The sequence below is a fragment of the Microcaecilia unicolor genome, chromosome 6 (assembly GCF_901765095.1).
Source record: "Microcaecilia unicolor chromosome 6, aMicUni1.1, whole genome shotgun sequence".
Taxonomy (NCBI): Eukaryota; Metazoa; Chordata; class Amphibia; order Gymnophiona; family Siphonopidae; genus Microcaecilia; species Microcaecilia unicolor.
Genome location: NC_044036.1, coordinates 288,325,503 through 288,339,486, shown reverse-complemented (window position 1 = coordinate 288,339,486; position 13,984 = coordinate 288,325,503). Strand labels below are relative to the sequence as shown.

Genomic DNA, 13,984 nt, shown 5'->3' with positions numbered 1-13,984 from the left:
CACAAAACGGAAGATGGGCGTCTTTCTCACAGGGTTGCCCAAATTGGCATAATCGAAAGCCGATTTTGGGCATCCCCAACTGCTTTCCGTCGCAGAGATGACCAAAATTCATGGGGGCGTGTTGGAGGCGTAGTGAAGGTGGGACTTGGGCGTGCCTAACACATGGGTGTCCTCGACTCATAATGGAAAAAAAGGGCATCCCAGATGAGCACTTGGACGACTTTACCTGGTCCTGTTTTTCTTATGACCAAGGCACAAGAAGGTGCCCGAACTGACCAGATGACCACCGGAGAGAATTGGGGATGACCTCCCTTACTCCCTCAGTGGTCACTAACCCCCTCCCACTCTCAAAAAACATCTTTAAAAATATTTTTTGCCAGCCTCTATGCCAGCCTCAAATGTCTTACTCAGGTCCATCACAGCAGTATGTAGGTCCCTTGAGCAGTTTTAGTGGGTGCAGTGCACTTCAGGCAGACGGACCCAGGTCCATCCCCACCCTACCTGTTACACTTGTGGTGGTAAATGTGAGCCCTCCAAAACCCACCAGAAACCCACTGTACCCTCCTTGACCCGTAAGGGCTGTGGTAGTGGTGTACAGTTGTGGGTAGTGGGTTTTGGGGGGCTCAGCACACAAGGTAAGGGAGCTATGTACCTGGAAGCAATTTATGAAGTCCACTGCAGTGCCCCCTAGGGTGCCCGGTTGGTGTCCTGGCATGTCAGGGGACCAGTGCACTACAAATGCTGGCTCCTCCCATGACCAAAGGACTTGCATTTGGTCGTTTCTGAGATGGGCGTCCTTGGTTTCCATTATCGCCGAAAATCAGAAACGACCAAGTCTAGGGACGACCATCTCTAAGGATGGCCTAAATGTCAAGATTTGGGCATCCCCGACCGTATTATCGAAACGAAAGATGGACGTCCATCTTGTTTCGATCATATGGGCTTCCCCGACCCTCCACCGGGACATTGTGCGAGGACGTCCTCAGCAAAACTTGGGCGTCCCTTTCAATTATGCCCCTCCACATGTACTCACAGATAAAAATGTATGCACATATATACCTTGTTATTCTTGCATTTAAAGTAGGTGAAGACTTCATTCGTTACAAATTCATGCTATCCTCCTTCCAATCCTCCCTATTCCTTGCCAAACAGGACTATTACACCCAACTAACTAATTCCCTCAGCTCCAACCCTCGTCGTCTCTTCGCCACCCTTAACTCCCTCCTTAAAGTGCCCCCGCTCCCCCCACCCCCCTCACTCTCTCCTCAATCATGGCTGACTACTTCCGCGATAAGGTACAGAAGATCAACCTCGAATTTACTACCAAACCACCTCCTCCTTTAACCCATTCCCCAACCAACCAACCCAGGCCTCCTTCTCCTCTTTTCCTAATATCACCGAAGAGGAAACCGCCCACTTCTTTCCTCCTCAAAATGCACCACTGTTCCTCTGACCCCATCCCCACCAACTTACTTAACACCCCTCTCCTAACGTCACCCCCTCCATCTGCCATATCCTCAACCCTCTCTCTCCACTGCCACCGTCCCTGACATCTTCAAGCATGCTGTGCTCACACCACTCCTCAAAAAAACCATCACTTGACCCTACCTGTCCCTCCAACTACTGCCCATCTCCCTCCTACCCTTCCTTTCCAAGATACTGGAACGCGCCGTTCACAGCCGCTGCCTTGATTTCCTTTCCTCCCACGCCATCCTTGATCCGCTTCAATCTGGTAATCGCCCTCTACACTCAACAGAAACGGAACTCACTAAAGTCTGTAATGACCTGTTCCTTGCCAAATCCAAAGGTCACTACTCCATCCTCATCCTCCTTGACCTATCCGCCGCTTTTGACACTGTCAATCATAATTTACTTCTTGCCAAACTGTCTTCATTTGGGCTCCAGGGCTCTGTCCTCTCCTGGTTCTCCTCTTATCTCTCCCACCGTACCTTCAGAGTACACTCTCATGGATCTTCCTCCACCCCCATCCCGCTCTCAGTTGGGGTTCCTAAAGGATCTGTCCTTGGTCCCCTTCTTTTCTCAATCTACACCTCCTCCCTGGGCTCACTGATCTCATCTCATGGTTTCCAATATCATCTTTATGCCGACGACACTCAGCTTTATCTCTCCACACCAGACATCACTGCGGAAACCCAGGCCAAAGTATCGGCCTGCTTATCCGACATTGCTGCCTGGATGTCCAACCGCCACCTAAAACTGAACATGGCCAAGACTGAGCTCATTGTCTTTCCACCCAAAACCCATCCTCTCCCTCCACTCTCTATCTCAGTCGATGGCACCCTCATCCTCCCTGTCTCATCTGCCCGCAACCTTGGATCATCTTCAACTCCTCCCTCTCTTCTTTGCCCATATCCAGCAGACAGCCAAGACCTGTCGCTTCTTTCTCTACAACATCAGCAAAATTCACCCCTTCCTCTCTGAACACACCACCTGAACTCTCATCCACGCTCTCATTACCTCTCGCCATGACTACTGCAACCTACTCCTCACTGGCCTCCACTTAACCATCTATCCCCCTTCAATCCATTCAGAACTCGGCTGCGCGTTATCTTCCGCCAAAACCGATATGCTCATATCATCCCCCTCCTCAAGCCATTTCACTGGCTTCCGATCAGGTACCACATACAATTCAAGCTTCTCCTACTAACCTACAAATGCTCTCAATCTGCAGCCCCTCACTACCTCTCTACCCTCATCTCCCCTTATGCCCCTACCCGTAACCTCCGATCACAGGGCAAATCCCTCCTCTCAGTACCCTTCTCACCACCGCCAACTCCAGGCTCCGCCCTTTCTGCCTCACCTCACCCTATGCCTGGAATAAACTCCCCGAGCCCATACGCCAAGCACCTCCCTATCCATCTTCAAATCCTTACTCAAAGCCCACCTCTTCAATGTCGCTTTTGGAACCTAACCATTGTACCTCTACCCAGGTAATCTAGACTGTTCCAATTTTTGATTGTTTACACTCCTTGTCCTTCTTGTCCTTTAGATTGTAAGCTCCTTTGAGCAGGGACTGTCCTTCTATGTTCTTTTTTGTACAGTGCTGCGTAACCCTGGTAGCGCTCTAGTTAAGTAGTAGTAGTATTTAAAGTAGGTGCCTCCTTGGCACCAAAAAAATAGATGCCCCTTTACAGAATTGCCCTTGTAGTGATTTGCTCCTTATTTTATACCCCCACTCTATTTAATCAGTCCAGTCATTGCAGCGACAGTCTTTGGTATGGATCCTATCTTCAGCCACTAGGTATTATCATTACTCAATGATTGTGACTTCCTCCTCCTCCAGTAGACTTCTGTGGCATCCCCAGCCATGGCCCACCCACAGAGCAGGTTCTTCAGCACTGTGCAGTACTGCTACTGAGCCACTGGGCTTGCCCAGAAAATATTCATTCTGAGTAATAGTACTTTTGGGTCCTGGAACTTTTTTGATTAGAAATGAGAAGGTAGAAAAAGATCAATTGACCCATCCAGACTTCTCAGTTATTCTGTCCACATTTCCAAGGATATGTCCCAGCTTCTGGCTCCAGACTGTGACCACCTGCAAGCTATATCTTCTTTTCTAGGGCAGTCTTTTTGTTTTCCTCATTTGTGTTTCACCATCTTGAGTAGATGTTAACTTTGCTAACTGAGCTGCTTTATCGAAGGGCCCTGCTGATAGCAACACAAGACACCATTGGACATGAGCAGCCTACTAAAGAGAATATCTCCTGTGAAGGTCATGAACTCTCTACCAGGACAAGCAAGTAAAAGGTGAAGATGTCAGGCAACAGAAAGCAGACTGTGGCTGCCACTCCTTAAAAGACCAATAAGGTTTCAAGATAATAAAAATCCCCCAAGTGACTTCACCATGGTGATCCTGGTGAGAAGATAAAGAAGTGAGCTGAGGTCAGTTAATCCACAGACAGCACAATGCCCATAGACACACAGGGTAGACAAAGGAAGTAATTTGAAAACTAAATAAAAAAGCAATGATCGTTTTCTCATTGTGTTTGGGTTTGGCTTGAGATTTCCACTCTGTGAGCGCCAGGCAGCTTCACTTCTGCATACATTGAATCTGAGCAGTGGGGATTACCAATGGTTTTTGAGCATTGATCAGAGAAAGGGAGAACCACAGGCTTTTTCTTTTTTTTTTTTCAAGGTTAGTCCATAATTTTCTAAAGTTTGCACACCACTTGTAAATGAAACACACAATATGCTATAAAGGAGACAAGGGCCTTTTAATGCTGGCAAAATCATCTTCAGGGGATATTGACCTTCACTGCCCTTTCTTATAGACGAAGATGTACTTTGATATGGATTTAGCAGATCTGGGCAAACTACCCCTGATGCTGCCTTTCAAATTTGTAGATAAAGTACCCTTTTTTTTTTTTTTTTAATAAAGAGACAATCACTCATATTCATTTACTGTTTATTAGTTTCAATCCATTCTATAAACGTAGCACTAGAATTGCAGAGGATAGCAAGGCAGGATCAAGGTGCATAAACAGAGCAGTGTGTTTGGGTTCCAGTACTGAAAAAGCAGGGTGAGGTGCATGGGCAGAGCTCTGTGTGTGAGAATCTCATCACTAGAAAAGTGGGAGGCGCTGCAAGGCAGGAGTGAGGTACTCTGGCAGTGAAGTGTGCACATACTCTCACTGTATCTCTAAAGTGGTCATAGTAAAAGTAAGCAATATGCCTACTGGCTTGTCTAGCTGTAGAAAAACATAGGTGAGGATGCAGAGGACATTAGCTAAAGAAAACCCATTCAGTCTTACAGTTGTTTGTAAGTGAAGCTAGAGTGACTAGTTTCTAAAAACAATACTATACACATGCCACCACCTATATCTGGGTAAGTTACTAAATAATGTCAATAAAGATATACATCTGCAGGCATTAATTTCCAGGGCTGTATCTGCTGAGCATTTGGGTTGGGTGCAGAGATGGATGAGGTCATGCTTGATTGGGGGAGAAAGAGAGAGATAGTAATTCTGGATGGGGAAGAGAGACAGAGGCAGCATGATGCTGAATGGGTTAGCAGAGAGAGAGAAAGGGAGACGGTGATGTTGGATGGGGTAGAGATATAGAATGATGCTAGATGGGGGAGAGAGAGAGAGAGAAGCTGATGCTGAATGCAAAGAAAAGAGAAAGGTTGGGTGATGCTGGATGGGGAAGAGAGACGGGGTGATGCTGGGTGAGAGGAGAGAGGTAGCTGGGGTAATGCTGGATTGGGGGTGAAAAGGGTGATTCTGGATTTGGAGATGAGATGTGATGCTGGATCGGGAGAAAGAGTGAGAGATGCTGGATGGGGAAAGAGAGAGAGAGAGCAATAGTGGTTGGAAAGAGAGATAGATAGGATGATACTGGATTGGGAGTGGAAGAGAGACAGAGTGATGCGGCATGGGAGGAACAGAGACAGCATGATGCTGGCTAGGGAAGAAGAGAGAGAGAAAATAATATAATGCTGGATGAAGATAAGTGAGAGATGGGGCAATGCTGGCTAAGAAGGAAGAGAAAGAGATGGGGTGATGCTGGCTAGAGGGGAGAGATATGGGACAATGTTGGTAGGGGGCATTTCCACTCTGTTCTATGCTGCTCAACAGTCAGGTAAGGGAGAGAGAGACTGAGAGGAGATGCTGCATAACAGGAGGAGAGAGAGAACAACAGGAGATATAAGGGAAAGGAAGAGAGGGAAGAGTTAATGAAAGAATGGGGAATAAGAGAAAGGGGAATGGATGGGCATGGGTGAGGGAAAGATATGGAAAACTGTAGGTAGATTCAGTGAAAAAAAGGAAGCTTAAAGAATGGATATTAAGAATGAATAAAATCTAAATAGATAGAGGCAGAAAAATAGAAGAAAGTTGAAAGAGAAAAGGAAGTGAAGAAGACAAGAGAGAGAAAAAAGAAAGGGAAAAACCCTGGCAAGAGAGTTAAGAGAAGACAAAAGAAAACAGATACTAGAAACTAGGACCATGGTTAGAAAAATGGCCAGACAAGAAAGATAGTGAAAAATTATTTTAATTCAGAATAAAGTAGTGTGGAGCCATGTTGGCCCACTCTAAAGGTTAATACAAATAAAACAAAAATTGGAAATTAGGTGATACATTTTTATTGTACCAACTGAATATATTTTTGGCCAACTTTCAGAGGCCAAAACTACCTTCCTCAGCTTAGGACAATATACCATAAAAGTATTATACTACCCCTGAGGAAAGAGGTTTTGGTCTTTGAAAGCTGATCAAAAATGTATTGTTAGCCCAATAAATATTACTTTACTAGTAAAAAAAGGCCCGTTTCTGACACAAATGAAACGGGCGCTAGCAAGGTTTTCCTCGGAGTGTGTATGTTTGGGAGAGTGTATGTGAGAGTGACTGTGTGAGAGACAGAGTGAAAGTGTGAGTGTGTGTGTGTGAGAGAGAGTGAGTCTGGGTGTGAGTGTGTTTGTGAGAGAGTGTGTGTGTGAGAATGAGAGTGTGTGCAAGTGTGTATGTGAGACACAGTGTGAGAGAGAGTGTGTGTAAGACACAGATTCTCTGGAGGTGAGTGTATGAGACCAAGCGAGTGTGTGAGTGACTGTGTGGCACATAGAGAGTGAATGTGATACAGTGTGAGACAGAGTGTGTGAGAGTGAGAGTCAGAAAGACATTGTATATGAGAGAGAGAGAGTGTGAGCCCTGCCCTCCCAATCCATGCCCATCTGCCCTGCCCCTCCATTCATCCTTTTCCAGCAATTCCCTCTCTCCCTGAGCCCTGCCTCCCAATCCATGCCCATCCATGCTCCTCTGTCCCCTGCCCCCTCCATTCCTTTCCAGCAATTCCCCTCTCCCTGAGCCCTGCCCTGCAATCCATATCCATCCATGCCCATCTGTCCCCTCCATTCATCCCTATCCAGCAATTCCCCCTCTCCCTGAGCCCTGCCCTCCCAATCCATGCCCATCCATGCTCCTCTGTCCCCTGCCCCCTCCATTCATTCCTTTCCAGCAATTCCCCTCTCTCCCTGAGCCCTGCCCTGCAATCCATATCCATCCATGCTCCTCTGTCCCCTGCCCCTCCCATCCTTTTCCAGCAATTCCTCTGTCTCCCTTCCATGACCCCCCCTCGCATCCATGCTCCTCTCTCTCCCATGTCCCAGCCTGGCCCGCCCTCTTCTCCCCCCCCTTCGCATCCATGCTGTCGTTTCTCCCCTGCCCTCCCGCTCCCATTGTTCAACTTTACTGCCCACCCTCTTCTCCCCCCAACATCCATTTCTTTTTTTTTTCTTTTTAAATTTACCTCCGTGGCGGTTCCGGCAGCGCAGCGTCAGGGAAGGAGGCGGCGCTCCGACGTCTAGCCTTCCCTTCGCTGTGTTCCGCCTTCTTCTGACGTCATCCTTGACGTCAGAAGAAGGCGGAACACAGCGAAGGGAAGGCTAGAGACGTCGGGAGCGCCGCCTCCTTCCCTGACTCTGCGCTGCCGGAACCGCCACCACGGAGGTAAATCCGTTTGTTTGTTTTTTTTCCGCCCTCGACGTCATGACGTTTGACGCGAGGGCGGGGCAGAGACGGCTGGCTGGCTTCACACCATGAATCCATGAACCCTTCAGGGAGTATTTGAGTGACTTCAGAACGTGTCTTCAGAACGTTCACGGTGCGTTTTAATATTAGATTTTCTGTTTTTTGTTTTATTTGTATTTGTTAATATCTAAAGTAATGAATTGAAATATGTCAGTTTTTAAAATTTAGCTATTATTTTTTTGCACATGCAGGAGATCATGCATCATTGTTTCTACTTCTCTGGTGTTGCAATGTAGCAGAGTCTGGCTTCTTGGGGGTTCAGATTAATTTTTGTCTACATATTTCTATTTTTAGGTTATGGTTACTTGTTCTGTATTTGGTGAGGTTCTGTGTGTGTGAAAGAGGCCAGGTATTCTGTTAAGCACTGAATTTCTGTGTAGGATCAATCTGTATTAATCCAGCTTGTTTAGTTTTTCCAATAGGTGTGTTGATGTTCTAGTGCCCACTACAATATTTATGGTGCTGCCTTTTCATAGATAGGTCTTTGTTGTATGATTCCAGGAAGTTCATGCTATTATGGTATGCTAGAGTTGCTCTATAAGTCCTGTGTGACTTTTTTGTAGGGTTTTGTTTTACTTCACAGTATACCTGGTACTGGATTTTTGGATTTGTATTTAGCTCATACTTCTCATAGTAGTAGCTGAAGGTGAGTTACATTCAGGTACAACAGGTATTTTCCTGTCCCTGGAGGCTTACAGTCTAAGGGCTCTGTTTACTAAGCTGCGCTGTAGGCATGCTAGCATTTTTGAAACTGAGCATACGCAACGTTAGAGAAAAAGCAGCTGCAGGGGCAGGCTATGTGGCAGAGTGAAGAAGTACAACGCTGGAGGAAGACTCTTCTGCTGGCGGGGCCTTGGGATCCCCACCAGCCAAGGTATTTACAGTTGTGGTGGGTGGGGGTGGCAGCGATCCTGCGGGAGGCAGTGGCAGTGGTGATGATGACGATCCTGCAGGGGGAGGGACAGTGGCAGCGGCGATGAGGATCCTTGAGGGGACGGTGGTTTACCCTGGGCCCAGCGATGGCGGCCCGGGCTCGGCTCAGTCTCTCGGCGGCCCTATGTCAGTGCACAACATTATGACTGGAAACCTTGTTCCCTCCCTATGGGGTCACTTTCAATACAGTTCAGGAGGATGAAGGAGAGTAAATGGATAAGGTACAAGAAAAAGAAGGATAACAAACTTGTAAATTCTGGCCTCTCCCAGAAGCTAATGTAATAAGCTGTGCTACCCTTTAAGGCAGTGGTTTACTCTGGTATTTCCCACAATCTAATGTAGTAATGGTTTTAGTACAGAAAATCCACATAAAACCACTGCACTAAGCTTGGGAAAAAAATGTATGCAGAACCAGCAGAAGAAAGGAGTTGTTAATGCCCTGTATAAATCATTGATGAGGCCCCACCTGGAGTACTGTGTTCAGTTTTGAAGGCCATATCTTGTTAAGGGTTTAAAAAGACTTGAAGTGAAGTGGCAGTAGAAGGGTGACAAATGATATGGTGGGGGGGGGGGGGGTTTGGGGGGGGGAGTAATTTTTGATTGTCTATAAAGTTTTATGTTGTGATTCGCTCAGTTGTAGTATTGCTTATGATACTTGTTGGATTTCTATAAAAATATATTGTTACAAAAAAAATGATCTGGGGTTTGCACAAAAGACAAATAAGGGACCTGAATATGTATACCCTAGAGGAAAGAGGGATAGGAGAATATAATACAAAAATGTAATTTCTTGAAAGGTATTAGTATGCAAACAAATCTTTTCCACAGATGGGGAAGTGGTAAAACTAGAGGACATTAATTGAGATTGCAGGGTGGTAGACTTAAGAGTAACATCAGAAAATACTTTTTGAAGGAGAAGGTGGTGGATATCTGGAATACTATCCCAGTGGAGGTAATAGATATAAAAATAGTGATGGAATTAAAAAATGTATGGGACCCCCAAAACACAGAGGATCCATATATAGAGAAAGGACGGTATCAAAACAAAAAAAGGCTGTTCTTGTGTTATGATAGACTGGAGTGGTTTGTATCCTGAAAATGGCAAAGATATATCAGGATCAGCTATACATATTTTATACCATACTCATATTATATCATATGCTATGAGTGTGAGTGCTGTATATCTCAATGGGGAAGGGGAGGACATCTTAAAGTTGAATTTAGCATGTAAAATGTTGGATTGTTGGGCTAATCATGAATTGATAATAAATGTGACTGTTGGGCAGACTGGATGTATCATGCAGATCTTTGTCTACCATCATCTACTACATTTCTGTGCTACTGGCAGAATTGGTAATTGCTTCCAATGTATAAAGTGGCACTTGATTTTGGTATGGCTTTTTAATTTTACTTTGGTGTTGAATCGTTACTAAAAACTCTATTGCCAAAGGGTCCCTGGAGGCCCAAGAGGTTACTGAAGCCCTTCTCTTTCCACACTCCCCCCAAATCACCTTTAAATCCAGAGACAGTACAGTAGTAATGCGCATTCACTTCTGCTTTCAGTGTGGTCATCTTGCAAAAAGACATCAAAACATACTGCTAGGGCTGTGCTGGTAGCCTCCTTAAAAAAGGGGGGTGGGAGTTCCATTTTTTTGTTTTTCTAGTTTTTTTGCTCATGCATGAGCCACTCTTCGTTCATACAACGCGTAATTAAACTCTGGAATTCGTTGCCGGAGAACGTGGTGAAGGTGGTTAGCTTGACAGAGTTTAAAAAGGGGTTAGATGGTTTCCTAAAGGACAAGTCCATAAACCACTACTAAATGGACTTGGGAAAAATCCACAATTCCAGGAATAACATGTATAGAATGTTTGTACGTTGGGAAGCTTGGCAGGTGCCCTTGGCCTGGATTGGCCACTGTCGTGGACAGGATGCTAGGCTCGATGGACCCTTGGTCTTTTCCCAGTGTGGCATTACTTATGTACTTATGTACTTATACAGAATCCTTTCTGAAAAGGATTGGCTCATACAGTTAACTGGAAAGCAGGAATTAAGACTTCTGCCTGATGCAGAAAACTAAGGTCTTACTTGTTGCAGTGTGAGCATTTTTTTCTGTCAGCACACATTTTTATTAATGCCACAGTCATTTGCATGTCATTAGTTTACTGTATTGAAAGTAAAACTTTTATTCACCAAATGTGTTATGAAACCGTGCACACTTCTGACACACAGCCATTATTACATGGCCCCCAGTGCTGTTTGATTTGCAGCTGTGCATTTTATTACCTGTGGCTTCACTTGTTGTTTGATTCTAAAGCAGGCCTAGCTTAACCATTAGGAAAATTAGACAGTTGTATAGGGTGGCACCTTTGGGTGCGGATAGCATCGAACAATTCCAGTCAAAGCAAACCAATAGGTCTGACAACCAGAAGCTCAGGGAAACATCAGAACACACTTTCAGGTACAGAGAGAGAGAGATCAAATTTTAAATAGGCCATTTGCCTGGTAAATGAGTTTGGGAAATTGCCCTCATTAATGTAGGTTAGTTTATTGAGTATTTGATATACTACCTTGAAAAATCAAAGTGGTTTACAATAAATATTACTGGAAAGAGAAAGAACTACATAATATCGGCAGGACAGAGGAAATCCACAGGAAATGAGAGGATCAAAAAAGGAGAATTTTTTAAATAAACTGGGCATTTACCCCTAGATTCTATATATGGCACTCAAAATTGCACATGGAAATTTGGGTGTATACCCAATTTCCATGTGCAATTTAATTGAATAATTTTATTTATTTATTTATTTGTTACATTTGTATCCCACATTTTCCCACTTATTTGCAGGCTCAATGTGGCTTACATAGTACCGTAAAGGTGTTCACCAATTCCGGTATGAATAAATACAGTAATGTTGTGGTAGAATAAGGTTCGTGTATACAGACACATTAGGGACTCGTAGAGAGGAAGAGTTATTATATGTCCATTACAAACTTTGGTTTCATTGTGTTGCAGGGTACAGGCATTTAAGTTGGGTCAGTAGGGTATGCCTTTTTGAACAGGTTAGTTTTTAATGATTTCCGGAAGTTTAGGTGATCATAAGTTGTTTTCAAGGCTTTTGGTAATGCGTTCCATAGTTGTGTGCTTATGTAGGAAAAGCTGGATGCATAAGTTGATTTGTATTTGAGTCCTTTGCAGCTTGGCTAGTGGAAATTTAGGTATGTTCATGTTAATCCTGTTGTGTTTCTGGTTGGTAGGTCTATGAGGTCTGTCATGTATCCCGGGGCTTCACCGTAGACAATTTTATGAACCAGGGTGCAGATTTTGAAAGCAATACGTTCTTTGATTGGGAGCCAGTGAAGTTTTTCTCGGAGGGGTTTGGTGCTTTCAAATCGCGTATTCCATAGCGTCTGATAGATCAATCCATAGGGAAGATAGAGAGCAATCTTTTGGCTCCCTATATATGGTCACGTGCAGTCACCAATTCCTCAGTATTCTCTCTATCTAGCAGGGAATGGTCACAAGACTCAGCAGCTATGCTTTGGTCTCCTCTCCTACTTTGTAGGTGTAGTTGAGCTAGGATTTGGGCTCCTCTCCTGCTTTGCAGGTGTAGTTGAGCACTGGTGGGTCTCCTCTCCTGCTTTGCAGGTGTAGTTGAGTTAAACCCCGGGGTTGAGGGCTCTCCCAGGCTTGGGATTGAGCGGTGACACCTGGTGGTGCCAGGCACCTCCCTTCTCTCCCCTCCCGCTGGAGCCAGCACAACGTGAGTTTTTCTCCTGCTGAAGCAAAAAAAAAAAAAAAGGAACAGCTGTTTGCTCACTCGGGCAGATTCGTTGCAGCTCCGGATTTTCAGGTACTGAAAGATTAAGCGGGAGGGGGTTCCGGGATGTATAATGCAGTGCCTGTATTCTCGGTCCGCGGCCATGCGACGATGGGAGTAGCACGGCCTTCTTTGGCGTTGACCGCCTTTTCCCACCCTTTAGCTGCTAGTTTAGAAGCACCGTCCGCGATAGCCGCCCATTTCCCGATGGCGGCTCTTAATTAATTTTATTCCCAGTCCGCGTTGACTACTTAAGTGAGCAGGACGCCCCAAGGAAGGGCGGCTCATGAAAGGCACCTAATTCAAAGAGAGCGCCTTTTCTTCCCGCGCGGTGCCTTCTTGGACCGAAGCAGTGGGCGCCATCTTGGGTGTTTCTACTTCAACAGATGTTTCACAGAGAGCCCTGTGTTGTGGTGGGATCGAAGCATGTAGCTCTTTTTTCCCCAGAATTTGTGCCTTTAGGCATCAGGTTTTTCACCTTAAAGGGCTGGGACTCCCCTGTTTTTAGGAGCTCTGAGGATTCTCACTAATACCCCAGGGTGGCCCCCCTACCTCTACACCTAGAGGTAGATGAGGGCAACAGGTCTAGGTTCCCAGCGCTCAGGTGTACATGGAGGATGGTGAGATCTCCTCAGATGGAGCAGATGTTCCCTCTTCTGCCCGCCTTTTTTCGCCAGGCGCGGTGTCCTAACCTGATCGTGCGGGCTATGAAATTCTGCAATCTCAGACCTTCATTGTGTGCCTTTCTCCTCGGGGGCTCCTTCTATGATTTCGGCCACCAGGCACCCGCCTAGCGCCTTCCACCTGCACAACATTGTAGGGTCTTATGCGGTGCAATGGGATTCTCAGAAGGCTGGCCTTCGGGTCGCTAAGTCCATGCAGTGCTTGTTCCCCTTCTTGAGGGGGAGAGTGAGTCCTTCCGCCTTCCTATCGTGGATTCTCTTGTCACTACAGTGTTCAAGAAAATGGCAGGATTTAAAGCCTCCTTGCTATTAGTCTTTGAATCAGCAGGATGCTGTTTGTAGCTCCTACGTAGCCAGGTCATTCCTGGCCGCCTTTCAAGAGACTTCCTCTGCGGAGGAACTACTAGCGGCTGGTACAACCTTAGAATAGGTTGGGCCTATGTGGCGGATTGGCTATAGGATGCCTTTGGGTGGCTACTAAGGAATTCCTTGGTCGTTTCTGCTCGCCGTTGGCCTTCGCTTCGCCTTGGGGAAGCTCTCACGGCTTCTAAGGGACGTATGGCAAGTTGCCATTCAAGGGTAAGCTCCTCTTCGGAGTCGAGCTGGATGAGATAGTGTCGGAGCTGGGAGATTCCAAAGGAATCAAGTGGCTCCCCGAGGTCAGGAACAGGGCGACTTCTCGTATGGTCTCCTCCAGGGGCCGTGTTTGAGGGGCTCGCCGGTATCGTCTGGATAACAATGGGCCCTATTTCTAGCAGCGTCAGACAGTAGTAATTTCGTGGAGACCGTCGCTTCGGCGATAATGCTCCCAGAGCTACCCCTAGGGCTCGTGGCCATTTAGGGGGCCCTGGCTCTAGGCCCGGATTTGATAGGAGGATGACTGTTCTCCTTCCTGGGTGAGTGGGCCAGGGTAACGAGGGACGAATGGGTCCTCGGAGCTTCCGAGACGGCTACAGACTGAAGGTTTTATACTTGGCCTCTCCTTGCAAGGCGTTGCAAAAG

At 46.1% G+C, this 13,984-nt stretch overlaps 1 protein-coding gene across 1 annotated transcript in view; it reads left to right on the top strand.

The window, feature by feature from the left end:
- Positions 1 to 13,984, top strand: part of CFAP77 (cilia and flagella associated protein 77) — a 142,743-nt gene that overhangs the window by 20,741 nt on the left and 108,018 nt on the right. Inside the window, exon 2 of the mRNA XM_030206833.1 lies at positions 3,628 to 3,761. Coding sequence (XP_030062693.1) covers positions 3,628 to 3,761 — 134 coding nt within the window. The remainder of the gene's footprint in view (positions 1 to 3,627; positions 3,762 to 13,984) is intronic.